The following is a 26,455-nucleotide window of genomic DNA, read 5'->3' as shown; positions in this document are numbered from 1 at the left end:
CAGAGGCAGGCAGATACAGAGTCCCAGGACAGGCAGGACTCCACAGAGAAACCCTGTCTTGGAAAGACCAAAACCAAAACCAAACAAAAATTCTTGAAGCTGAGCATGGTGTGCATGTATCAGGAAGCTGGGAATGGAGGATTTCAAGTTTAAAGCCAGCTTGGTGTACATAGCAAATTCTAGGTCAGACAGGACTATATAGCAAGATCCTGTCTTAAAAAACAAAACACCTCCTCAGAAACATACACAACTAAATATTCCTGAATCAAAGCTTGAGGAATTTTATGTATTTCCATTTGTATAGTTTGATATATCCATTCAGTAGGTATTTATTAAGGAAGGCATGGTCATGCTTATCTATAATCCAAGCACTTGGGTACTGAGACAGATCACTGCAAGTTTAGTGTCAGCCTGGACTACCTAGAAAGACCTCGACACAAATGAAATAAAGACTTCTTAATTCCCTTCCCCAGCATCTTAAACACCATTTGAGCTGTGAGGAGTGTGATGGTGATGGAGACAAGTGGGATAACTTTCCTTAAGCACCTTGTATTACCCAGAAGGGTGGGAGACAAACAGCTCGTAGATAAACACATAATAAATTCATAAATAATAAAATCGTTATAAATATAGTATGTCCTATCTGGGAAAACACAAGGTGACGTAGCAGAGGAGGTGGGGAGCAGGTGTACTTGGGAGTTGGTACTCAGTGCTGGGGATGTGGCTCAGTCATTAGAGCGAGCGTTTGCCTACCCTGCACAAGGCCCTGGTTCTGTCCATAGCACTGCAGATTCCTGTAATCTCAACTCTCAAGTAGGTAGAGCCAGGAGGATAAGGTTACCTTGGTCTACATAGCCAGTTTGAGGCAGCTTGGGATTCATGAGATCTCGTCTCAAAAATAAATAAATAAATCAGCACCATAAATCAAGTTGGTATTCAGGAAATATTTTTTTTTCAGGGAAGCTTTTTAAAGATAATGTTTGAGCTCATGCTTCAAGAGGAATTAAACTGTAGGCATAGGAGAATGATCTTAATCACAAGTAAACCACAAAGAACTGATAAATACGATGTAGAAAAACTTCTACTCACTTATCATCAAAGCAATATAAAGAAAAAAATAAGATTATGGCAGTTTTCCTGGATGAAGTTCAGGACAAGTGACTGCCTGTCAGGCTTCAGTCTTGAGGTTCGGCTTTTTTACAGTCCCCTGTGAAGGACTTCCACCTGGTGTAACTGAAAGTCCAGCTGTCTAGTGTTCCTACTATGATTTGGTATATTGTGATGTGCCATTATTTATGGGCACAAAAAAATACTGATGGGTCAGTTTGTGCCTCCTGGAGTGCTGGAAATGGTGGTCAGTTATCTGTGGGAATAATATGCAGAGTTACTCTTTCTTGGCACTTGTCCTCAAGCTGGAGTAACTCAGAGCAAGCTTTATAAAATGGAATAATCCAAGGGTAGTCACAGCCTGAGCTGCTGTTCCATAAACTCAGCTCTCCAGGGCAGATCTCTTCTGTCCACCTTAGAGTGACATCCACAGCCAGAGTCCCAAAGCCTCAGCTGCTTTAGTGAAGAAACTTCAGGGGCCCTCTGTAAAAATCATGTTCAACTCCAAGGGTATAATGTCCTGGGGGTGAACATTCCCATCTATGCCAGGTGTGTTGGAGCACACCTTTAATTCCAAAGTATGGGAAGCAGAGGCAGGCAGATCTCCGTGAGTTCAAGGCTGTGAATTCAAAGTACTAGGCTGCTAGTACTATGTAGCATGTTCCAGGACAGTCAGAGCTACATAAAGAGAAACCCGGTATCAAAAATCAAACTACAGGTCGGGTGTGGTGGTGAACGCCTTTAATCCCAGCACTAGGGAAGCAAAGGCAGGGGATCCATGAGGCAGTACAGAGCGAGTTCCAATAAATTCGGGGCTACACAGAGAATCCCTGTCTTAAAAGGGAAAATAAAACAACAGAAAATAACAAAAAAAAAAAAAAAAATTCCCATCCCAAATGGAGGAATGAGGGGACAGAAAGAAGAGATTGGACATTATCAAGGTTAAGTCCTACAGCTCTTACCTGGCATTCAGACACACTGACATGTGGGCTCCTGAGGGCTCCAGCAGACCCACCTACCTGGAGTCACTGGTGGAAGACCACTTGTTATGCTGCCTATAAGACCCTCAGCACACATTCCTTGTTCTTCCCTTATGTCTTCTTTGAGTTTCCATTGCAGTTGACTTTACTCCAAGCTTAACACACCATTTAGGGAGCTGTTGCAGGGAACTTAGCCTTGCATAAAATGTAATAAATACTATATAATGTTAATTTGATACATACCCACTTAATGTCCATTATTTGCCACCAGCCTAAACAGCTGGAGACCCTAAATCTTAGCTGCACATTTTTTGTGCATTACACAAAAGTACAAAATCTCCTCCCAAACTAGGGACCAGAGAAATAGAACATAGTGGACCTTACTTTTGTCTAACATCCTTCTAATTCTACTTTCCAAAAACTGTATTTAGGTATGTATTATGTTCATCCTTTAAGTCATTTAAAGAAAAGGCTTTGGGAATACTTCAGATTTGCATTTAGAAATGAAGTCAGGAGCTGGGTATGCTGTCGTACACATAGTCTTCAGGAGATTAAGGCAAGAGGATTTGAGTTTGAGGCCAGCCTGGGCTACACAGTGAGAGTCTCAAAAAGGTAAAAATAAAGTCACAGATCTAGCTGAGTGGTTCAATGCCTGTTTATGTTTTGTAGAGAAGGGGGCCCTGAAAAAAATGCAGCTGTATGCTTTGTACAGTCTCTTCTTATATGACACTAACTTGCCATTCTTTTTCACAAAGATGTATCTAGGAATTTGGGATAATCTACCAGGTGTTGTGAAATGTCAAATGGAACAAGCTCTTCATCTTGATTTTGGAACTGAATTAGAGCCAAGAAAAGAAATAGTGCTGTTTGATAAACCAACCAGGGGAACTACTGTACAGAAATTCAAAGAAATGGTCTACAGTCTCTTTAAGGTGAGTGTATCTAGTCCTACACCTCCAGCATGAAGCTGCATTCTTACAGAGGAACCCACAGACCCGTCTTCCGTCATTGTATTGTTGACATTCTTTTACTTCTATTAGAGACTCTATCCTGAAGAAATGATTCCAAAGAAAGGGGGAAAAAAAATTGGAGGATGTTAACCTTTATATTTATAATAGGTATAAATAGAATTGAGGGACACTAGATTGCTGCACATTTTGACATTCAACTGATAACCAAAGCCAGGCACAATGGCTTATACCTGTAATCTCAGCTACTTAGGAGACTGAGGATGGAGAGTTGCCTCAAGTTTGAGGCCAGTTTTGTTGGGCTACATAGTTAAGTTCCAGCCCAGCCTGGGCTACAGTGTAAGGCTATGTGCATAAATAATAAATCTGATACCAAAAAAGTGAAATAAAATTAATATAGTCTAGATACCTGGATTCCCATCCTGTCCTTTCCTCTTATATGGGGAATGAACCCAAGGACCACTAAACTATATCCGTAGCCCTTCCTTTTTATCTTTTTAAAAACTTATTTTGAAGCTGGGCAGTGGTGGTGCACGCCTTTAATCCCAGCACTCGGGAGGCAGAAGCAGGCAGATCTTTTGAGTTCGAGGCCAGCCTGGTCTACAGCGTGAGTTCCAGGGCAGGCTCCAAAGCTACACAAACAAACGGTCTCGAAAAAAACAAAACAGCAGCAACAACAACAACAAAAAAACAAAACAAACATTTTGAAATAGACTAAATTGACCAAACTCACTTTGAAATGGAATCCTGCCTCAGTCTTCTGAGTAACTAGTACTATAGGTGTGTGCCATTACACTGGATTTGAAATTATTATTTAAGTCTAAAGAAATCCATGTTGGGGAATGTTTATAATCCCAGGTCTTGGAAGGGAGAGGCAACAGAGTCAGTTCAGAGTCTGTTGGCCTACATTTGACCATCTCAAAAGAAAGGAGGAAGACCTGTTTAGGTTGTTATTTTCAAAAACAAAAATGGTAATTAGAATTTACTGTTTTATTCTAGGGAGATGACTCAGAATAAAGTCACTTGCCACCAAGTCTGTTAACCTGAGTTCAATCTCCAGAACCCACAGGGTGGAAAGAAAATTGATTTCCACAAGTTGTCCTCCAGCTTCCACCACCACCACCACCACCACCACTACCACCACCACCCCTCCTGCACCAAATTCATACACATACTGCCTGTGTGCACATATACACACACAATGTACATGTGTAATAATGTTCAGTATTTGGGAGATATAGGGCATTCTTTAGTTCTATAGCAAGAGAACTGCTAGCATGGTGATATGACCTACAAGAACTCTTTTACATAAATGCCTTTGGTTTGTTTTGGACTAGGGATAAAATTCAGGACCCTCGCACATAGTACTCTAGACTGGCAAGGAAGAACTACTTTTCAGCATGGTTTTTAGACTCAAGACTTACTTGCTAGGGCTGGAGAGATGGCTCAGAGGTCAAGAGCACTGACTGATCTTCCAGAGGTCCCGAATTCAATTCCCAGCAACCACATGGTGGCTCACAACCATCTGTAATGAGATCTGGTGCCCTCTTCTGGCCTGCAGTCATGCATGCTGTATACATAATGAATAAATCTTAAAACCAAAAACAAAAAAAACCACCTTACTTGCTCAACTACACAAGCTTAAAGTAAGGATCCTCCTAGTTTTCATTCCTTCTGCATAACTCAGCAAATCCTTATCTTGACAGGCTAAATTAGGTGACCAAGGAAACCTCTCTGAATTGGTTAACCTCATCCTGACAGTGGCTGACGGAGACAGAGATGGCCAGGTCTCCTTAGGAGAAGCCAAGTCAGCATGGGCGCTTCTCCAGTTGAATGAGTTTCTTCTGATGGTAATACTTCAAGATAAAGAACACACCCCCAAACTAATGGGATTCTGTGGTGATCTCTATGTGATGGAAAGTGTTGAATATACCTCTCTCTACGGAATAAGTCTTCCATGGGTCATTGAACTTCTTATTCCATCTGGGTTCAGAAGGAGCATGGATCAGTTGTTCACACCGTCATGGCCTAGAAAGGCCAAGATAGCCATAGGACTTCTAGAATTTGTGGAGGATGTTTTCCATGGCCCCTATGGAAACTTCCTCATGTGTGATACTAGTGCCAAAAACCTAGGATATAATGAGAAGTATGACTTGAAGATGGTGGATATGAGAAAAATTGTGCCAGAAACAAACCTAAAGGAACTTATTAAGGATCGCCACTGTGAGTCTGACCTAGACTGTGTCTATGGTACAGACTGTAGAACTAGCTGTGACCAGAGCACCATGAAGTGCACTTCGGAAGTGATACAACCAAACTTGGCAAAAGCCTGTCAGCTCCTCAAAGACTACTTACTGCATGGTGCTCCAAGTGAAATCCGGGAAGAATTGGAGAAGCAACTCTATTCTTGTATTGCTCTCAAAGTCACAGCAAACCAAATGGAAATGGAACATTCATTGATATTAAATAACCTAAAAACATTACTGTGGAAGAAAATTTCCTACACAAATGACTCTTAGTTCATTTGGACAGCATTGCCATCATTAAGAATCTACTTATGATTTTAAGAGCATTTACAGGATGGCTTCTGTCCCCTGGGCCCATGAAGCCATCATCTTAAATGTGTAATGACAGTAATGGCAGGTGTAGGGCCAAGAGCTGTCCAAAACTCATTCCTGCCCTTCCTAAGTTCACAAGTACATCCACTGTTAACTGTTTTGACTGACTTAAAAAAATTAATGCTGTGAAAAGCCTCATTCCATACAGTGAGTGCTCTGTAGAAATGTTAGCAAATCCCATTGCTGGACACGTTTGCATCGAAGCTGCTGTCTAAACAAGGAAATTTATATGTGAATTTACTAATGTTTTAGCATGGTAAGAGTTTGCACCTTAACTCAAATTAAAAATGCCACACAGGTAAATTAAAATGACTCCTTTTATTAAAAGGTTGGGTTTATAGCATGGTTTATTGTATTATACTTACACATTTTAACTTCAGATGGAGGAAACGGTTGGAGTGACTCAGCTTCACCATGTATTCCACATGTTAACATGCAGTTACCACTGTGACTGAAATTAGATCTGATGGTATCATCTTAGAACTCACCAGCCAACAGATATCTTAGGCTGGGGATGTAGTGACTTTTTGTGAAGTCCCAAGTTCCACAAAGCAGAGCCTGACATTTTAAAACCAGAGGTGATCAAAACCTGAACCACCTCAGCTGACAGATAAATCCAGACTGGTATAAATCACGGAAGACAATTTTTACTTCTTCTGGGATGAAGGGCTATTTCTTAAAAGGCATAAAATGTATCACCTAGTTCTTTCCCTTGTAAATTCAAGGTTTAGTATTTGACCCTTCCAATTTATTCTATGTATATTCAGGTCTGACACATACCTTTCAACAGCTGCGTAAAATGAAAACTAGAAAAGCCACAACCCTTTCAGCTCAAATGGTTAAATCTGTGAACTTCATTGTCATGGGTCTGATGGGTCTGTTGCTTACCAGATTTGACAAGCTAAAGGATAGTGACTCCTTTCAGGAAGACTAGAAACCCCCAAGAGCTCTGCTGGCTTTTTCGGGGGGGGGGGGGGGGAGACGCGGGCGGACGGGGCAGACACACACGACTAAGCTTGTTTTGTGGGAGGAAAAAAATTCTCAGCCAGGTATGGTGTTACTTGCCCTTAATCCCAGCAAAGGGAGGTGGATCTGAGCTCCACTCCTTGGCTTTCATTCCTTCATGCTATCCCCTATGGTTTCATAATAACAGCTTAACCAACACAGAAATGGCTGCTTAGTCAATAAGTTTATTATCTTTATGAAAAAATCTTCATAGAAAATTGCTTTAGCTCTCAGCAGCCCTTTCCTGAGCTCTGAGGAAGCTTGCCTTCTTTTGAGCAACCCGATCTTTCTTCTGGGCAAGAGACATTTTGGGTCGGTTCCACCTACAAAACAAAATAAAAAGTAAGACTGGAATGTATCTCCCAAGTTCAGCTGAACAATGACAGATTTTGTAACTGGATGGAGGTTGAAAATCTCTTTATTTGGAGAGACGACTTTCATAGATATATCCTTTATGTGGCTTTGAACTCATGGCAATCCTCATGCCTCAACCTCTAGAGTGCTGAGATCACAAACAGTGCCATCACATCCATCTCAAGTTCTAATGCATGTACTCAACTGCAATGGCTACTCGATTCTCATTGCTCATTCCATCTAAAACGCAAAAGCCAGTCTCAGCTGAGCGTGATGGTTCTTATCTAGAAGCCCACTATTCAAGACTGGGCGGCAGAATTGTTATGAATGTTCTTTGGGCTGTGAAGAAGCATCCATAACTACACTTCTTGTATAGGTAGCCAGTAAAACATGCGTGACTGTACTGGGACAGAATGGTCACCTCAGTAGTTTCTTTCTGAGGCTGGTACATTGCTATCACCACAATTGCTCTAGCAAACCTGGTTCCCTTAGCCGCTGCCACATTATGCAGAGCTAGTGATCGAGTTTGCACAACTGCTTTGAAAATCTGACCAGCAAGATGAAACTTGTTTCCTAGACAATGGTAGCACACACACCTCTTCTTCTTCACTTCTCTCTTGGGCTTCTTCTCATAGACTGGATTCTCTCGGATAGCAGCATGAGCTTTCTTATACATCTCCTCCATCTGGAACAAAGCAAAGCAAACAGTATTTGCCTTCACTTCAGATGCCCTATTATTAAGGCACAATACTTTATTGCCTGCTCTAGTTTGTCCTGCTAAGTTCTCTAAGGAACTTAATAAAGCCAATTGTACCTGCTTAAATCCCAAAGTATAATCCACCTTTTCCTTACAGCATTCTCAATGTCTATTGATGTGAGAAGGCAGCCATGCCTAGAGTCTACAAACTTGTTTTTATAGAAATACAGTGTACTCTGTGTCTACTGCCTGACCTACACTCTTTCAAGAGAAGGTACACGACCAAACAAGAGGATGTAAGATGCTAAACATACAGGGATAAGGAAGACACCGACAACTGAGTCTAAGGACAAGGACATGAGGTGGGGGACCCCACCAAACTTGGAAATTACTAATTTTATCATCTCATATACCCTAGATTTACAATCTACTTTTACATGACAGACCTTTTAAAGCAATTCCCAGCACCAAAGACATACTCTACCATTGTCAATTTTTATGAGGCAGAGTACGGCCTCTAGAACCCTAAACATTACCTATTTGATTAGGTTTTGTTGCGGAAACTTGGTTCTAAAGCTCGTTTAAGAAAATGAAGTTCAAGGCTATAACCCTGAATGTCTAGTATTAACTGCAGCCCCCTTAAGTAGGTAGGTGTTCAAGAGTTTGATCCCCAGCATGTTTGTTAAAGTGACTGTAATTCAGCTTTCTACACTGACTCATTATTCCATATGGACAAAGTGGTTTAAAAAGGAAATAATGCAGGAAGGCCCACTGCACTGTAGACCCCAACGATTTCAATTCATTCCCCACCCCTTGAGAAAGTCCCCTATGAAGTGCAAACTGACTCAAACTCCAAATCCTGCCTCATCTCTCTAGTGTTGGGATTATGAGGCAAGTCTCAAAATCCCCTCTAAAAGTTAATTTCTTGCCACGTGATGGTGGCACACGCCTTTAATCCCAGCACTTGGAAGGCAGAGGCAGGTGGATCCCTGTGAGTGTGAGGCCAGCCTGGTCTACATAGTGAGTTCTAGGACAACCAGGGCTATACAGAGAAACCCTGTCTTTGTTTGTTTTTGTTTTTCCAGAGCTGAGGACCGAACCTAGGACCTAGCAAGCGCTCTACCACGGTGCTAAATCCCCAACCCCGAGAAACCGTCTTAAAAAACAAAACCACCACACACACACACACACACACACACACACACAAAACCAACAACAACAACAACTAAAAACCAGTTAAATTTCTTGGGTGAATGTGGTGGCCCAAGCATGTGATCCCAGTACCCCTTATACATGCTGAGATTCCACCTCAGAAAACAAATTCCCCCTTCAGTCCTCCATTATACAGTCTACCACAGCTAGCAAGCCTGTCTGAAAACTGCAGATGGTCAAAGTTAATAACCTGGTTCTTCCCAACAGAGAATAAATACAGCTTCACACATAGCTGAGACTGATTTAGGTAAAAAATCATTCACATTGAAAAACATGTCTGCAGAGAATTGTACAGGCACACAGGAAGAGAATGCTCCAGATAAAATGAACTACAGGATGCAAGCTCAGTGGATTAGCATGTACGCTTAGCCCTGCAAAACACTCCGGGTGTAATTCTGCCCACCACAAAATAAAAAGTATTAGCCAAAGAGCAAAGTGGCATGAACACAAGAAGGCATTAAGAAATACACATCTCAGGGCTGGGGAGAGGGCTCAGGCTCTTCTAGAGGTCCTGAATTCAATTCCTAGCAACCACACAGTGGCTCACAACCATCTACAATGGGATCCAATGTCCTCTTTCTGTCACGCAGGCACCCAAAGTCCAGGAATCTGAAGTTGTGAACAAATATAATGTAAGTAGGTCAGTATAAGACCCAGGAAGACTGAAGTGTAATAATATCACTGTTCATGCTTTTCCTGTCCTAAAAGCTCAAGCTATGAATTTAGTCTTAAGATGATATCCAAAGCACAGACCACAGAAAATGACTTTCCAACCCATACTTTACAGTTATTATAGCTTTGTAATAACAATGTGATGTGCTCTGTATTTTTACTAAAAATTCAAAAGCTATGGTTTTCAATTATTCCACTGTCTTAATATACATCATCCCAATTTTCTAATATCAAATTCACTCTTGCAAACACAATTCCCCCCCATGACCCCTACAGCTCCCGAGGATTTTAATAAACTATAAAATGTATTTTTCATTCCATCCAAAAAGTTGCTCATGCTTTTAACTCCAATACTAGGCGTTTGGGAGGTGGAAGCAGGCCTATCTTAAGTTCAAAGGCAGCCTTGGTTGAATATCAACTCCCTGTTTAAGTTCAGAAGAAAGTGACACCCAGTCTCAAAAAAAAAAAAAAAAAAGTTAAGCCGGGCAGTGGTGGAGCACGTCTTTAATCCCAGCACTGGGAGGCAGAGCCAGGTGAATCTCTGTGAGTTTGAGGCCAGCCTGGGCTACCAAGTGAGTCCCAGGAAAGGCGCAAAGCTACAGAGAAATCCTGTCTCGAAAAACCAAAAAAAAAAAAAAAAAAAGCTTAAGAATGAAAAAAAGCAGAACTGTTCTGGGACAGAATGGTCACCTCAGTAGTTTCTTTCTGAGGTTGGTACATTGCTATCACCACATTTGCTCTAGCAAACCTGGTTCCCTTAGCCGCTGCCACATTATGCAGAGCTAGTGATCGAGTTTGCACAACTGCACTGAAAATCTGACCCTTCCTGCTACACTTGTTTACATCCAAGGCTTTAAGTGCTTTAACTTACATCAGCACGTAAAAATCCTTTTCCCACCCAACATGCTAACTCCACTTAAGGCAGAAGCAGCTCAGGAGCCTATCTACCTACACAGCAACACGCAACCTTCCATTCTGCAATTGAAATAAGCCTACATTAAGATTACAACCCACTCAAACAAGTATTTAAGTGAACAGGCATGCTCAGGTAAATTTTTACCACGTCTGGAGTCACGTTGTTCTTGAGGTACTGAGAGAACTGTTTCTTATAAGCATCTTCGTCTTCCTCCATCAGGTAGCGCATGTAGTCTGCGACATTCTGACCCATGATGTGCTTACGGTGTACTTCTGCGTTGAACTCCTTGCTTTCAGAATCATAACCAGGGAATCGTTTGGTACTAAAATGAAATTTTCGTATTTTAGTGTATAGACAAATTACTACATTCCCAGGAATTCATTTCTGGAGCTGCCGTCAGTCCCGTCTTGAAACAATTATTGCATCATATGCAATCAAAGGACCAACTACTAACTGCTCAGTTAGTGGGATGTCATCACTGGCAGCTCGTCTCTTAATCCCCAAGATAAAAACTCCATAAACAAAATTTTGCTTTTCATCTTCATGGGGGTCTAACTATATTGCCCAGGGCAGTCTCAAGCTCCTGTGCTCTAGCCCTCCTCTTTCCCCAAATATTCACACAGCCAGATCATCACTTTTAAAAACTCAACCCTCAAATCTTTTTATTTTTCAGTGGTACCTAGGATAAGAGGAAATTAAGTGACTTGTCTAAAGTCACAATCAATGAGGCTATTCAAGAAGAATTTTATAAGTGAATATGCACTAACGCTGAGGAATTACACATTAATCTACTTAATTTCCAAGAATGTCCAGCAATCTTATTAATGGCTGAAAGCTTTTGTCTATAAATGTATGTTCTACTTTTTTTTTTTTTTTTTTTTTTGGTTTTCTGAAACAAGGTTTCTCTATATCACAACTCTGGCTGTCCTGGAACTTGAGCTGTAGACCAGGCTAGCCTTGAACTCAGAGATCTGCCTTCCTCTGCCTCTGGAGTGCTGGGAGTAAGGTGTGCGCCACCACTGCTAGGCTTAAATGTGTATTCTAAAAGCCACATTTCCCTGTAACTCAATAAATCAACTTTTACTCTAACCATAAAAAGAAAATGCACAGGACCAGGTAGTGGTGGCACATGCCTTTAATCCCAGCACCCAGGAGGCAGAGGCAGAAGATTATCATCTCAAATTCTGGACTAGCTTGGGATAGACAGTGAGACCTTGTCTCCTCTTTTCTAATACAGTTACAAAGTTCTTCCCATTCTCAGGTTCCTGTGCACAGTACCTAACATAGAGCAAACACTGAATGACTGCCACAGTCCAAGAGTAACAAACAGGGAATACTGGAGTCAGGGCAGAAACCTTGAATACTGTTTATTACCTATGAGGAATAGACAAGCCTCCATCCACAGCTCCCTTCAGGGCCCCAAAAACTTTATTGCCAGTTGTAGTTCGGGCAAGACCTGCATCCAAATAGCAAGTGAAGGCACCAGGCTGACCATCAATGCTTTCCACATTGTATTCATCTCCAGTCACCTCCACTTGGCCTTCATAGATCTTGTCCATACCAAACCTATTGAGAAGCTATGAACAGAGAAGTCAACATCAAACCCTATCTCAAAACATTCAAACCACTCAATGTATTTCATGTCACAACAATATAATGATTCAATCATTATATTTATTCATGTGATTTATGTATTTCTTCAGTCCTATTTGGCTACAATTTCAACATCTAAATACTGAATGTCATCAGATGTAGTTTAGGAATACTGTCTGCAACTCTGGGCTTAATTTGGGGGACTTCTCTGCTGGTATACTATGTGGCTATGGTGAAACCATAAGCCAAGGCCTTACACCTATCATAGCAACCTTCCCCCTAAAAAGCATATTTTAGCAACCCGTGATGATGGGGTCAACACCGATGCATATGCTTGCCAACTACATGGCCAAACAGTGAGCTCCTAGAGTACAAAAGGAAGGCAAACTTTGTATTTTCACTTCCTACTAGTAGATACTGTCAATCTCATAAAAAAAAAAAAAAAAAACAACCCTTGTTAATGTCCAACCCCCTAAAGTGGTGAGGCTATTTTCTCAAACTTTAATGTCTATATAATATATAAACTTCCTGTGGTAGAGATCCCATCAAAACAGATTCTATGGATCTGAAGTAGAGTACCCCCAACCCTACATTTTAACGCACCAGGCCCACTGATCAAAGGCCCACCCCTGGAACACACAGAGTGGAGGAGAATCAACTCATGCAGTTGACCTAACCTCCAGTGCGTGTGGCAGGCATGCGCCCCCACACACATGCACACAAATAAACAAAGGACAGTAAGCCACATAGCTCCCACCACTGAAGAAAATTCTATCAGAGCTGGTCTAGACAGATCCCGAAACAAAAAAAAATACGACAGACAAAACCCCACTCCTCGCCAACAACTGGCACTCTCCGGAAGCCGTGACACCGTGTACATACCCTGCGGGCCAGCAGCAGGCCAGTGCAATAGGCCGCAGCATAATTTGTCAGGCCGACTTTCACACCGTACTTGGGCAGCTCGTGTGCATATGCTGCGCACACGATCATGTCCCCTTCTATACGGGCATAGGCAATCTACAGTGAGAGAAAAACCAGGTTAGTAACTGGTTGCTTCAGTTCTTGTCTAAGTGCCTTTCAACAAGACGTGGGGAGAAGAGACAACTCAACCAACACCCATCTGCGTGGGTGTCGCCCTCACACACCTACACCCTATCACTTGGCCAACTACACAGAAGCTTAGCAAAAACACAGTACAGCTAAAACACACAGCACACTAGAACCTAATTACAATAAATTATGAAAAATAAAAAAGCAAGGCAGTGGTGGCACATGCTTTAAACCCAGCACTGAGAGGCAGAGGCAGGTGGATCTCTGAACTCAGGCCAGCCTGGTCTAGAGCGAGATCCAGTCTCAAACCCCCTAAGCCCAAAAATCAAGTCAACAACGATTACTTAAAAATATCTTTTGAGCTAAATTCAACTAAGTCTTAATTCATGCTCAGTTATCAGAAGATAACCCTGCCTTCAGAGTCGATACATTTGCAGAGAGCAAGTGTACCTATCTCCTAACCAGCAAATTCCAGCTACCTATCAGCTAAGTTGTGAAAATTCTGAATACAGGAACTGCCACTAGCTTCCAAAGTGGAAGACATTTTTGTACATTTTTTGTTGTTGTTTTTTAAGCTGAGGACCAATCCCAGGGCCTTGCACTTGAGCGCTCTACCACTGAGCTAAATCCAACAATCACCCTAACAATTACTAGCCTTGGGGGCTGGACAGACAGTTCAGTGGTTAAGCTGCTCTTCCAGAGGACCTGGGCTCAATTCCCAGCATCCACATGGCAGCTCACAACGTCTGTAACTCCAGTTCCAGGGCACCTGATAGCCTCATGCAGGCAAAACACCAATGCACATTAAATAAAGTAAGTAAATAAAATTTTGAAAAGTGGGTCTTCCCACTTTGAAACAATTACTGGAGCCTCTTTAATGAGTAAAGTGGCATAGAGTAAAAGCCACAAACAGGTTTCCCCAGCCTTTCTCCCAAACTCAGTAAAACTGAGTCAGGATTTCCAAACCAAAATAGCAATTTTGAAGCCTCAGCTTCAAACCTACTAACTGCAAGAAAATCTTCTCTAGCACACGACTAAAAGAGCTGTGGAGTCAGATCACACAATGCTCAAATCCAGAACTCACCTGGCAGATGATATCTCTGTTGGTTACACGAACTATCATCCTGTATTTGGGTGTGTTGTACTTATTTTTGTCTTGGATCACCAATCGTTTCCGAGCATAGTAGTCAGTTTTACCCTCTGCAAGAAAAAAAAAAAATTAAGAAGGATGTTCCACCATGAAGTTGACTCAGAAACTGAAACAGGAAAAGCTGCTCATACCTCGCCGCCTTCTAAATCTCACTTGGTATCTCTTAAAGTAGGCCTTATTCTTGACAACTTTCACAAACCCCTTTAAAGGAAAAACAAAAATGTTATCAGTTTTATTAAATGTTTCATTCAATGATTTTTTTTAGATAGGTTGTCACTATATAACCCAAGACGACCCAGAAGTTGATAGCTTCTGAGTGCTAAGTTAATAGGCTTTAGTCTATACCTCTGACTTGAGTTAACCATGTAACAATGTAACATTCAAGAGCAAATTAATACAACTGTCAACTTGTAGCATGTTTCTAAACTGACTGGAATCAAGAATCACTCTAGAGCAGTGGCTCTCAACCTTCCTAATGCTGTGACCCTTTAATATGTTGTGGTGACCCCAACCACAAAATTATTGCTGCTACCCCGTAACTGCTACTGTTATGAATCGTAATATAAAATATCTGGTATGTGACCCCCAACACACAGGTTGAGAACCGCTGCTCTAGTGGTTTTCCTCGTGAACACACAGCTAAGCATCAGAAAACATGTACAGATGGCTGGCAGGAGCATGGCCCTGGCCCAAGCCTCTGCCCTCCACAACTGCAGGTTCCTACCGATACTTAACAGGTACAAACTCACTTTCGTGTTGTCTTTTAAACAATCTTCCAATCCCGGTACCTGCTTTCTCGTGAACTGGTACCAACTGATCCCTGTGCCAACCTTCTGGGAAGTATTCACCTATACAGCAATCTGTGCCAAAAACTGCACCTCACCTCGAGAATTTAACCCCACCATGCTCACTTCCTCCCTGCCGCTTGTGAAAACGTAAACGGAGGGCTTGGGTGCTACCGCAGAGCACGTTCAGGTATCACTCCCCACTAACACAGAACTGCACTCTAGGAAAGGCTACGAGCACCCCCACTGCACCCCTTACGTCCGACTTCAACAGAACACCGAGAACCAGGCCGGCCACCAACTAGGGAGAGGTTAAGAGTCGCCAAATCCCGAACGACGCGAGCTCCCTTCCGGGATGCCGGAATGCCGGCCTCCGACCTCCACTGACAATCCTGGTTCCAGGGCCCCGGCCCGGCCCGGGACGGGCCTGCACACCGCGGCCGTCCGCACAGGCGCGGAGGCGGCCGGGGCTCCGCGGCCCCCGCCCCAGCAAGCCGCGTCCCGGGCCCCTCACCGCGGCCCCTCCCCCCGGCAGCCATTAAGGCCACGCTGGGAGCGGCTGGGAGCGGCGGCCGCGCAGCCGAGGATCGAATGCCATCCGCCCCCGAGGCCGCACCAGACGGGCCCCGAGCGGGCACCGGAGAGGAGGGGGCAGGCCCCGTGCGCGCGCGGCCCCGGGCCCCAGATGCCCACTCACCATCCTGCGGAACAGCAACCCGCGACCGCGGCTCCACACAGACCTGCGGGCCCGGCGGCGCTAGGGGGAAAAAGACCGGAGCGTCGTGCGCATGCGCAGTATGTAGCGCCGCCGCCACCACGCAAGCGACGCGGGGCAGAGAGCGACTGCAGGCTCCGAGGCGCACGGCCTGTCTCCCCCTGCTGGCCGGAGGATGAATGTCAGCTTTTTGCCTTGTCTTACTCACCTAGGTTCCCAGCGCACGGGGCCACCAGGAAGCCCGGCCTGAGAGCCTCAGACTTGAGGGAGGAGAGATCCCCTGACTTGGCATCTGCTTCAAGCGCACTTTTCATTCCCTGGCACGTGGCAGAGTGCTGACCTCCAGTAAGTTCTCAGTTACACGGCAAAAACAAACGAAACCCACTGCACTCTCCAGTTGCCTTCCATTGTCGGTCTCCCTGGATTCCTGCCATAACCATTCGTTTTCTCTACCTCCATCTCTCTGAGCTAGTAATCTGAGTTTATTTAAGCCCCCTTCCTCAAAAGTTTTCCTTTTAGGGCTGGGGATGTAGCTTAGTGCTGCTGTCTCCACACTTGGAAGGGAGAGGAAGGAGGGTGAGAAAAGTGCAAGTTTACTCGGGGCTGCATGTGAATCGGAAGCCAGCCTGGGTTGCATGATACCCGAGGCGGGAAAACGTAAACAAGCATTAAACATATGAAAAGAACAGTTACAACGGTGAGAGCTTTAGAAACTCAACAAGAGTGCAATTTGAACACTGCTTCCCAAAACAAATTCTATGTACCCAATTATTTTTAACAATAGCATTTTATTTATGTGTTTTTTTGGTTTTTTGAGACAGGGTTTCTCTGTGTGGCCCTGCCTGTCCTGGAACTTGCTCTGTAGACCGGGCTGGCCTTGAACTCACAGAGCTCCACCTGTCTCTGCCTCCCAAGTGCTGAGATTAAAGATGTGTTACCGGCCGGGCGGTGGTGGCGCACTGTCCAGCATAGTAATAGCATTTTATGACTGACTCCACTACCCTGATTTTGCGGGGGTGTGGGGTGGGGAGTGAGGGGGTTGGGGGGGTGGAAAGGCACCTAAAAATATTTATATCTTGCTAGATATGGTAGCACACACCTTTAATCCCAGCACTTGGGAGGCAGAGGCAGCTGGATCCGCTGTTAGTTCGAGGCCAGCCTGGACTACAGAGTGAGTTTTCTCTCTCTCCTTTTTTATTCTTTTTTTTTTTTTTTTTGACATTTATTTATTTATTTTGTGGAGGGTGGGCCATGTACGCCACGGCAAACATTTAGAAGTCAGAAGACGCCGGGCTGTGGTGGCTCACGCCTTTAATCCCAGCACTTGGGAGGCAGAGGCAGGTGGATCTTTGTGAGTTCGAGAGTTCGAGGCCAGTCCTGAGATCACAGGTGTGTAACACCATACCCAACTAAATTTAATTCCTTTTAAAATTCAGATTCTTTTTAGGTTTTGAACATTTGTATTAACGTAATTCAGAGCAAGCAATACTACATAAGTAGATATCATTAACTCAAAATTCATTTTTCTGAAAAGACTGATTTGTTCTTTGAGCAACTTTATTGTCTCTATGTGTGTATGTACATGAGTGTACATGAGTGTAAGCTTAAATGTGGCTTCTGTGTGTAGGTATGCACACACAAAGTCTATAAGAGGGTGGTGGGTGTCTTCCTCCAATACTCTCTACCTTATAGACCAGGCTGGCCTTGAACTCAGAGACCCACTTTCCTCTGCCTCCTGAGTACTGTGATTAAAGGTGTGCACCACCACTGCCCGGCCTCTACCTTATTCTTTTGAGGCAGAGTCTCTTACTGAGCCTGGGACTTAACTCTTTTTTTCCTGGGCTGACACCCAGCAAAGGCTAGTTATCTTCTTGTCTCTGTCCCCACAGTGCTGAGGTTACAGGCATGCCTGAGACCATACCTGGTTCCAAGTTCAGGCTCAGTAAGAGACTGCCTCAAAAGAATAAGGCAGAGAGTGATGCAGAAAGATGCGCAGCATCTTCTTGCAGCCTGTGTGTGTACACCTACACACTTATGCACACTCAAGCTGTCACTAGCAAGGCAGTGAAGGTGTTCAAGTAAATAGAAATCAGTCTTCACAAAAGGGAGTGTTGAGGACGTGGGTTCCGTCGCCGGTAACAAACTGGTCATGGCAGCACACATCTATAATCCCAGCACTTGGTAGTGGTGGCAGGCAGATCATTCAAGGAGGCCTCTGGCTGCACAGGGAATTCAAGGCCATTCCGGGCTAGAGATAAAACAATAACAACAACAAAGGTGGGTTGTGCTGTTTAGATATGACACTTTTTTATTTAAAAACCTTTCCCACGGGGTTGGAGAAGTGGTTCAACAGTTAAGAGTACTCACTCACTGGTTCGATTCCCAGCACCTACACAGTGGCTCACAACACCCTCTTCTGACAGACCACGGTGGTCGTGCGTGCAGGAACTGCACATTCATTCATACACACAAAACAAAAATAATTTAAAAAAATGAATCTTTTGTATTCATTGTCAGAAAGAAAGAATTCCAGAATTTATTTTTTTCTCTTGTGTTAAAAAAATAAGTATTACTCGAGTCCTGCTGCACGAAAAAGCAGTTTTCAAATGTCAACAATATCAGAAACCAAAGTCTTCATGACCTTCAGAAACAATTGCCTTCTGTTTTGAGGACACAGCACAAGAAATCTGCGTTAGCGTTTTCCTGGGGCCTAGGAGGTGTCAACTCCAGGGTAGATGCTTGGAGCTTCTGGTTCAGTGTATTCAGTGATAGCCGTGGCCATAAGCATGTGTTGTCTGTGTTTTGTAACAATACATTATTTTATAATGGACATTTTCTTTATACTTGTTTCTGTGTTTGGCTTTGTAAAGTTCGAGGCTAGAGCAAGATGCTTTCCTGCTGCCTGGGTCAAAGGGAGGTTCTTCTTGGAAACATACATACTCCAAAGATCACAGGATGTAAAACATCTGTGCTGTCCCATGTCTGCTGGGCTTTCACTGGCTTCCATTGATCTATTGTTGATCTCAGTGACTCAGACTTGAGTGGGAACCAGGGTTTCTGTATATTAAAAATAGTATAAGCAAATGTACACCTCAATGTTAGGGCATTTACCTAGCATGTGTGGAGCCCTGGGCTTGATCAAAACCACTACCCTCTGCCCTAGATAGTTTTATGTCAACTTGGCCTACGCTAGAGTCATCAGAAGGAGGGAACCTTAATTGAGAAAATGCCTCCCTAAGATCCAGCTATAGGGCATTTTCTTAATTCAAGACAGGTGTTGAATGTCATTTGTGATGGAGGATGACCTTGAACTTCTGATCCTCCTGCTTCTGCCTCCTAAATGCTAGAATTATAGGCGTCTTGTTTTATGAGAGACTGAGGTGTTGTGTGAGAGACTTCCTTCAGAGACATAGCATACACACATCTATTTCTCTCAGAAAGGGAACCTACCACAGAACAAAGTAACAACTGCATTGTGCTGGATAGTTTTGTGTCAAGTTGACACAAGCTGGAGTCATTAGAGAGGAGGGCGTCTCAGCTGAGAAAATGCCTCCTTAAGATTGGGCTGCAAGCCGGGCGGTGGTGGCGCATGCCTTTAATCCCAGCACTCGGGAGGCAGAGCCAGGCGGATCTCTGTGAGTTCAAGGCCAGCCTGGGCTACCAAGTGAGTCCCAGGAAAGGCGCAAAGCTACACAGAGAAACCCTGTCTCGAAAAACCAAAAAAAAAAAAAAAAAAAAAAAAAAAAAAAAAAAAAGATTGGGCTGCAAACACGAATGCTTTGCAAAGCATTTTCTTAATTAGTGATTGATGTTGGAGAGCCTGCCCTACACCCTCCCATTGTGGGTGGTACAACCCTGGTCTGTCCCAGGATCTATAAGAAGGCAGGCTGAGCAAGTCATGGGAAGCAAGCCAGTAAGCAGAACCCACTCATGGCCTCTGGATCAGTTCCTGCCTCCAGGTTCCTGCCTGCTTGAGTCCCCGTCCTGACTTCCTTTGATGATAAACTGTGATGTGGAATTGTGAGCCAAACAAACCCGTTCCTCCCCACCAATAGTAACTGTGAGTAAGACATGACCACTAAGTGTGGTGGCGCACGCTTTTAATCCCAGCACTTGGGAGGCAGAGGCAGGCGGATCTCTGTGAGTTCGAGGCCAGCCTGGTCTACAGAGCGAGTTCCAGGAAAGGGCTCCAAAGCTACACAGAGAAACCCTGTCTTGAAAAACCAAAAAAAAAAAAAAAAAAAAAAAAAAGACATGACCAAAGTCCAATTTGGAGTCACTGACAGGACGATGGGTGAGGGGACTGACAGGACATGGGTGAGGGGACTGACAGGACATGGGTGAGGGGACTGACAGGACATGAGTGAGGGGACTGACAGGACATGAGTGAGGGGACTGACAGGACGATGGGTGAGGGGACTGACAGGACATGGGTGAGGGGACTGACAGGACATGGGTGAGGGGACTGACAGGACATGGGTGAGGGGACTGACAGGACATGGGTGAGGGGTTGCTCCAGGCACAGAGATAACTTGAAAGCAGCCGCTTTACCAAAAAGCTCACAACCCCAGAACTGCTTACAGCCCAAGAGCACTGCATCCCTCGAGTCCTCTGCACAGTGTGCCCAAGAGGTTTTCTCTCGCAGCTCTGCAGCAGGCCAGCGTCTCCTCCCCACAGCTGTTTACTCTTTTCTATAAAGCTAGGGGCCTTCAACAGATAACCTTGCACCTTTCTGCTTTCTCAGACACCTGGTGTTTGTCAACCTAAACCTCACTGAGCCTCTCCGTCCTTCTGGAGGAAGTATTTCAGTTAGGAGGAAACTTCAACACAGAGATTGAACCCAAGGCCTCATGCATGTATGCTACTCTGACACTTTGCCAACCGAGCCACATTCCCAGCCTTCCTGTACCCCACCCCCACCCCCACGCCCCACCGCCACCCCCACCACCTTTTTTTTTTTTTTTTTTTTTTTTTGGTTTTTTCGAGACAGGGCTTCTCTGTGCAGCTTTGCACCTTTCCTGGAACTTTCCTCAAACTCACAGAGACCCGCCTACCTCTGCCTCCCTGCTGAGGTGTTTAGTTTTAATTGGGCATGTTAATTAGGTGAACCAAAGTGGGCTTCTGATTGCTGGACTTTGGTAGTCAAGCCTCTGGAGGTTGAAGTGGCCAAAAAAGGGCATAGACCTTGGTGGCTAGCTTTAGGAATGTAATCTAAGGGTTTTAGCCAGGCAGGAGGAATGGGAGAGAAGGGCGAGGCCTGCCAGAGCCAATGCTCTAGTGCGCCAGTGTCTCTTCACTCCCTTCATAGCTCAGGGTGGACGTGAATTTGAGACAGTCCCACCTTAGCCCCCCAAGTGGAGGCATATAACTTTTTTTATCTCTTAGATTTGTAAACTGGATGTGGTGGCACACGCCTTTAATCCCAGCACTTGGGAGGCAGAGGCAAATGGATCCCTGAGTTCAAGGCCAGCCTGGTCTACAGAGTGAGTTCCAGGACAGCTATACAGAGAAACCCTATTTTAAAAAAACAAAATACATGTGTATATATATATATATATATATATATATATATATATATATATATATATATATATATATATACTTTTCTCTTATGTGTATGAGTGTTTTGCCTGCATGTATGTATATGCATCACATGTATGCCCTAATGTGGAAGACTTCAGAAGAGAGCATTGGATCCCCTAGTACTGGGGTTACAAATGGCTATGAGCTGCCATGTGGGTGATTGGAATCAAACCTGGGCCCTCTTGTGTAAGACCGAAACAACCCATCATGCAGGGAAGCTCCATAAGCAGGAGGTAAACAACCCACAATAGTTTCAGGAAGTCCCTGAAACTTACCAGATTCACTAGGCTCCTACTCGCCAGAGTAAACAATAAAAACTGAGAGTCCCCCTCGGACTAATTTGAGGCTGAGCTGCTAGGAAGAAGTAAAGAAGACTCAGAGGAGAAAGACTGCACAGAGGAGAACTCTGAGACCAGACCAACCCCCTGGAAGAAGCAGAAGCCAGCTGAGCTGCCTGGAAGAGGTTTAGATCAACTGAGGCACCTGGAAAGGACATTCTCCAACCTGATGAGTTGCCTGCAGCTGTGAGTTCCCAGCTTTGTGAGCTGTCACCCATGCTGGGATGGGCTTTGGTTTCCGAAACAGGGTTTCTCTGTGTAGTTTTGGTGCCTGTCCTGGATCTCGCTCTGTAGACCAGGCTGGTCTCAAACTCACAGAGATCTGCCTGGCTCTGCCTCCCGAGTACTGGGATCAAAGGTGTGTGCCACCACCATCCGGCTCACCCATATTCTTGTAAGTAATGCAAATAAAACTCTTTGGTTCACTCTTTTTCTCCCCCTAGGAAAAGTTTTGTCACACAACACGAAGGAGACAGAATAGGGTGTCAGATTCCTGAAATTGGAGCGTGACAGTTGTGCCCCCATTCTGGTCTTCCAACTGTTCTTTCCTGTCTTCTCTCGGATCTCCTCTAGCAGGCTTCACTTCCACCATTTCATGGTGATGGCTCTCATCATGGTTCCAGGGAGATTATCGTTCCTGATATCTATGGTCATTTCTCTTGACTTGTGAATAGACCTTGACTAGAAATCAACCCAGTGTTCCTTTTTTTGTTTGTTTGTTTTTGTTTTTGTTTTTCTGAGACAGAATTTCTCTGTGTAGCCCTGGCTATCCTAGAACTCTCTCTGTAGACCAGACTGGGCTCAAACTCACAGATTCAAATCACCTACCTCTGCTGGGATTAAAGGCACATGTCACCACCGCCCAGCTTTGTACCCATAGTTTATATAATTAATATTACCATATAAGTGGATTTTTAAACAGATGAAAGACACAAGGCTTGAAAGGTGTTGGAAGAACTCACCCAATAAACGGTACAGTATTCTCTTCCCACCCAAAGCCTCGGAGCACAATGGAAGTGAGTGTGAAGCTCGCAAAGTTTTCTCGGGGAGGAAAAGACCTTAGTCTACAAAGACCGCTTCACGTTGCCTGCATGGTCTAGGGTGGAGTCAGTAAGAGTCAGGGCTTTCCCTAACGCAGGAGTTCCCAACCACAATCCTTTTATAGGGTCATATATCAGATATCCTGCATATCATAATTTACATTATGATTCATAACAGTAGAAAAACTTCAGTCATGAAGTAGCAATGAGAATAATTCTGTGGTTGGGGGTCACCACAACATGAAGAACTATGTTAAAGGGTCACAGCATTAGGAAGGCTGAGAACCACTGCCCTAAGGTCAGCAGGAGGCCCTATGACCTGAGGGTCCTGGTTCTTTAATCTTTAGTCTCTGGGATTTTGTTTTGTTTTTGTTTTTCGAGACAGGGTTTCTTTGTGTAGCTTTGTGCCTTTCCTGGAACTGGCTTTGTAGACCAGGCTGGCCTCGAACTCACAGAGGTTCGCCTGGCTCTGCCTCCTGAGTGCTGGGATTAAAGGCATGTGCCACCACCGCCTGGCCTTGGGATTTTCTTTGAAGTAGAATTTAAAAAAAAAATCACTAAATGTTTTTTTTAATCTTTTTTTTTTTTAAAGATTTATTTTACTATGTGTACAGTGTTCTGCCTGCATATATGCCTGCAGGTCAGAAGAGGGCGCCAGATCTCATTACAGACGGTTCTGAGCCACCATGTGGTTGCTGGGAATTGAACTCAGGACCTCTGGAAGAACAATTAAGTTATTAAGGACACCACTCTTGGAAGTAATGCTGGTCTCCTAGAGTAAATTAGTTCACAAGAGAGTGAGTCATTACAGAAGGAGGCTGGATTCTTCACAGTCTCTGGCTTCCTATCTGATCTCTCTCTGTCTCTCTCTGTCTCTCTCTGTCTCTCTGTCTCTCTCTCTCTCTCTCTCTGTCTCTCTCTGTCTCTCTCTCTGTCTCTCTCTGTGTCTCTCTGTGTGTCTCTCTCTGTCTCTCTCTCTCTCTCTCTCTCTCTCTCTCACACACACACACACACACACACACACACACAAACAGAAACCATCTGCAGGCGGTGACCTAACCAAGGGAAACTTAACCATAGCCTGAACAGATAAGGTCACTCAAACTTGAGCTTTCAGCTTCAAAATACTGTGAGCTAAAATAAACTTATTTTCTTTATTAACAACAACAACAAAAAGATTTATTTTATTGTGTGTACAGTGTTCTGCCTGTATGTATGCCTGCAGGTCAGAAGGGGCATCAGATCTCATTACAGATGGTTGTGAGCCACAATGTGGTTGCTGGGAATTGAACTCAGGACCTCTGGAAGAACAATCAGTGCTCTTAACCACTGAGCTATCTCTCCAGCTTTTGTTTCATCAACTTGGATGTTTTGGGTATGAAATGTTTTCTGAAAAAAAAATATTTATGTGTAATGAAAGTTAATGAAATAAATGGCCTTGAATCTAGAACTGACTTCGTCCCTCATTATGACCACCATTACTGCACCTACCTGGGCCATTCTTTTCTCAACTTCCCTGGAGTCAAGAAGCACTCATTGAACACAGGTATTCTCATGTCTTTTCCCTATTTCTTTCTTCCTTCCTTTCTTCATTTTTCTTTTCTTTCTTTTTTGAGCTGGAGTCTCACGTAGTCCAGGCTGGTCTGAAATTCACTAATAGCACAGGCTGGCCTTGGCATCCTGATCCTCTTGCCTCCACCTCCTAATATTACAGACATGTGCCACCATGTCTGGTCACATATCCCTTTCAACAGTTTGGTTGGGTGGTGTCTTTCCCAAGGTGTTACTTAGTTCTTTCTAAAACATTGTCTCACATCTTTAAAAAGTCGGTCTGTCCTCGTTTGCTTTCTGTTGCTGTCATAAAACAAGGACAAAGAGCAACTTGGGAGAGTAAAAGTTTCATTTCAGCTCACAGATTGTTATAGTCTATCATTGAAGGAAGCCGGGGCAGGAGTCCCAGGCAGCAGAGACTGTAGAGAACCCTGCTTACTGGCTTGGTTCCCCTGGCTTGCTCAGGACCACTTTTTACAGCAATCCTCCTGCATAAATCAATGATTAAGAAAATATCCCACAGCTGGGAGGTGGTAGCGCATGCCTTAATCCCAGCGCTCGGGAGGCAGGGCCAGGCTAATCTCTGAGTTCAAGGCCAGTCTCGTCTACAAAGTAAGTTCCAAGACAGGCTCCAAAGCTACACAGAGAAACCCTGTCTCGAAGAACCAAAAAAAAAAAAAAAATCCCATATGTATTTTTGTATTTAGGAATACAAACACACACATAAACACATATGTAACAACAATTAATGAAAAAAAGAGGCCATAGATTTGAGAATGGGGTATATAGGAAGGTCTGAAGGGAGGAAAGGGAAGGGGGAAATGATATAATTATATTATTATCTCAAAAAATGTGTATCTAATCATCAAGTACAGGAATCACCTAAACAGTCTGAATGAAAGAATGAAGTGTGATAAATTAAAAAAAAAAAAATTAAGAGGGGCCGGGCGGTGGTGGCGCACGCCTTTAATCCCAGCACTCGGGAGGCAGAGCCAGGCGGATCTCTGTGAGTTCGAGGCCAGCCTGGGCTACCAAGTGAGTTCCAGGAAAGGCGCAAAGCTACACAGAGAAACCCTGTCTCGAAAAATCAAAAAAAAAAAAAAAAAAAAAAAAAAAAAAAAAAAAAAAATTAAGAGGAAGTCAGAGAAAATGCCTCACAGTCATGCCTATGGACCACAAAAGGCATTTCCTGAACTGATTCTCTTTCCAGGTGTCTCTAGGTTTGTTGACAAAACTGACCAGCACAGTGACCTCACTCGGTTGCTCAGACTGCCTCTGAGTCCTGGGGTTCAAGTGATCCTCCAGCCTCAGCCCATAGAATAACCTGGAAGAAGCCTGAGTCACCATCACTATTTAGTTTTCAGATCTTGAGACCCTTCTGCAAATAGATTTGCAATTCCCTGCTACATTTCTAAGATTCATTAATGATGTCGGTTGAAGCTTAGTATGTTTTTACTGTTACATAATATCGTGTTAATGTAACACACATAATCTGTCATCAATGAGTATTTGGATTGTTGCTGCTGTGAATATTCTTGAGCCTATCTCCTAAAACACGGGAAAGAATTTTTCCAAAGCAATTGTTTTTATGCAATTTCCACTACAACCCAAGTGACCACTACATTTCGTCCCAATTATTTCATGACACAGGCAGCTAGCAATCATACCCTTCCATGCTACAACTACCCTTCCATTACTGCTAAAAATGGTAATTATTTAGTTTGCTTTCAAACGTCAAGATGCCTAGAGATTGAATTGGTAGCTTATGTGTTATGGTTTGACTCTGAACTGTTCCACATGGTTCATATTTTGAATACTCAGACCCCAGCTTGTGGGGGGCTCTTAGGAGGGAGAGCATGGTTGATGGAAATAGGTCACTATTAAATCCTACCCTGCTTCTGGTTTAACACTCTCTGCTTCCTCACGCTCCTGTAGACACAAATGAAGTTGCTTCACCGTAAACTATGAGCTTAACAAACATTTTCTCCTTTTTGTTGTTTGGTCCGTGTTCTGTTACAATGACTCCAAGTCACTAGTATACTATCTTAAAAAAAGAAAGATATAAAGAGATAGACAGCCTTTGTTGTTGACTTCTAATTGAATTACACTGTAGTCACAGAA

At 43.7% G+C, this 26,455-nt stretch overlaps 2 protein-coding genes and 3 non-coding genes across 6 annotated transcripts in view; 1 reads left to right on the top strand and 4 right to left on the bottom strand.

Annotated features, from left to right (window-relative positions):
• The window catches only part of Dipk1a (divergent protein kinase domain 1A), an 85,185-nt gene extending 79,203 nt beyond the window's left edge, over positions 1 to 5,982 (top strand). The window contains exons 4-5 of the mRNA XM_059274929.1: positions 2,843 to 3,019; positions 4,762 to 5,982. Of these exons, the coding sequence (XP_059130912.1) occupies positions 2,843 to 3,019; positions 4,762 to 5,574 (990 nt within the window). The 3' untranslated portion in view covers positions 5,575 to 5,982. The remainder of the gene's footprint in view (positions 1 to 2,842; positions 3,020 to 4,761) is intronic.
• Positions 5,983 to 6,661: 679 nt separating this feature from the next.
• On the bottom strand, positions 6,662 to 15,920 carry Rpl5 (ribosomal protein L5). 2 transcript variants are annotated; one of them, XM_059274930.1, is made up of 8 exons: positions 15,805 to 15,920; positions 14,454 to 14,523; positions 14,257 to 14,372; positions 13,005 to 13,139; positions 11,904 to 12,106; positions 10,674 to 10,851; positions 7,629 to 7,717; positions 6,662 to 7,001 (listed from the first exon to the last, which is right to left on the bottom strand). In XM_059274930.1, the coding sequence occupies exons 1-8, from the start codon at positions 15,805 to 15,807 to the stop codon at positions 6,902 to 6,904; spliced, it is 894 nt and encodes a 297-aa protein (XP_059130913.1). In that variant the 5' UTR covers positions 15,808 to 15,920; the 3' UTR covers positions 6,662 to 6,901. The 2 variants fall into 2 exon arrangements, with proteins under 2 accessions (XP_059130913.1, XP_059130914.1); XM_059274931.1 differs by having other exon boundaries at positions 6,664 to 7,001; positions 10,677 to 10,851; positions 15,805 to 15,919.
• On the bottom strand, positions 7,429 to 7,564 carry LOC131921299 (small nucleolar RNA SNORA66). Its single transcript, XR_009381929.1, has one exon. It is a non-coding gene; the product is annotated as a small nucleolar RNA SNORA66 (small nucleolar RNA).
• Positions 10,279 to 10,414, bottom strand: LOC131921300 (small nucleolar RNA SNORA66). Its single transcript, XR_009381930.1, has one exon. It is a non-coding gene; the product is annotated as a small nucleolar RNA SNORA66 (small nucleolar RNA).
• LOC131921297 (small nucleolar RNA SNORD21) lies at positions 10,919 to 11,012 on the bottom strand. The gene has a single exon (XR_009381927.1). It is a non-coding gene; the product is annotated as a small nucleolar RNA SNORD21 (small nucleolar RNA).
• Positions 15,921 to 26,455: the final 10,535 nt, after the last annotated feature.

Source organism: Peromyscus eremicus, chromosome 10, assembly GCF_949786415.1.
Source record: "Peromyscus eremicus chromosome 10, PerEre_H2_v1, whole genome shotgun sequence".
Classification (NCBI taxonomy): Eukaryota; Metazoa; Chordata; class Mammalia; order Rodentia; family Cricetidae; genus Peromyscus; species Peromyscus eremicus.
The sequence above is the reverse complement of the archived record's forward strand: the minus strand, read 5'-3'. Positions and strand labels throughout refer to the sequence as shown.

What these genes read in the sequence shown, in the direction of transcription:
- Rpl5 (XM_059274930.1), bottom strand. An exon ending in GAGATTTAGAAGGCGGCGAG is followed by an intron (nt 14,373 to 14,453) that starts GTATGAGCAGCT and finishes TTTTTCTTGCAG; the next exon opens with AGGGTAAAACTGACTACTAT. An exon ending in ACAACGTGACTCCAGACGTG is followed by an intron (nt 7,718 to 10,673) that starts GTAAAAATTTAC and finishes GCTTTGTTCCAG; the next exon opens with ATGGAGGAGATGTATAAGAA.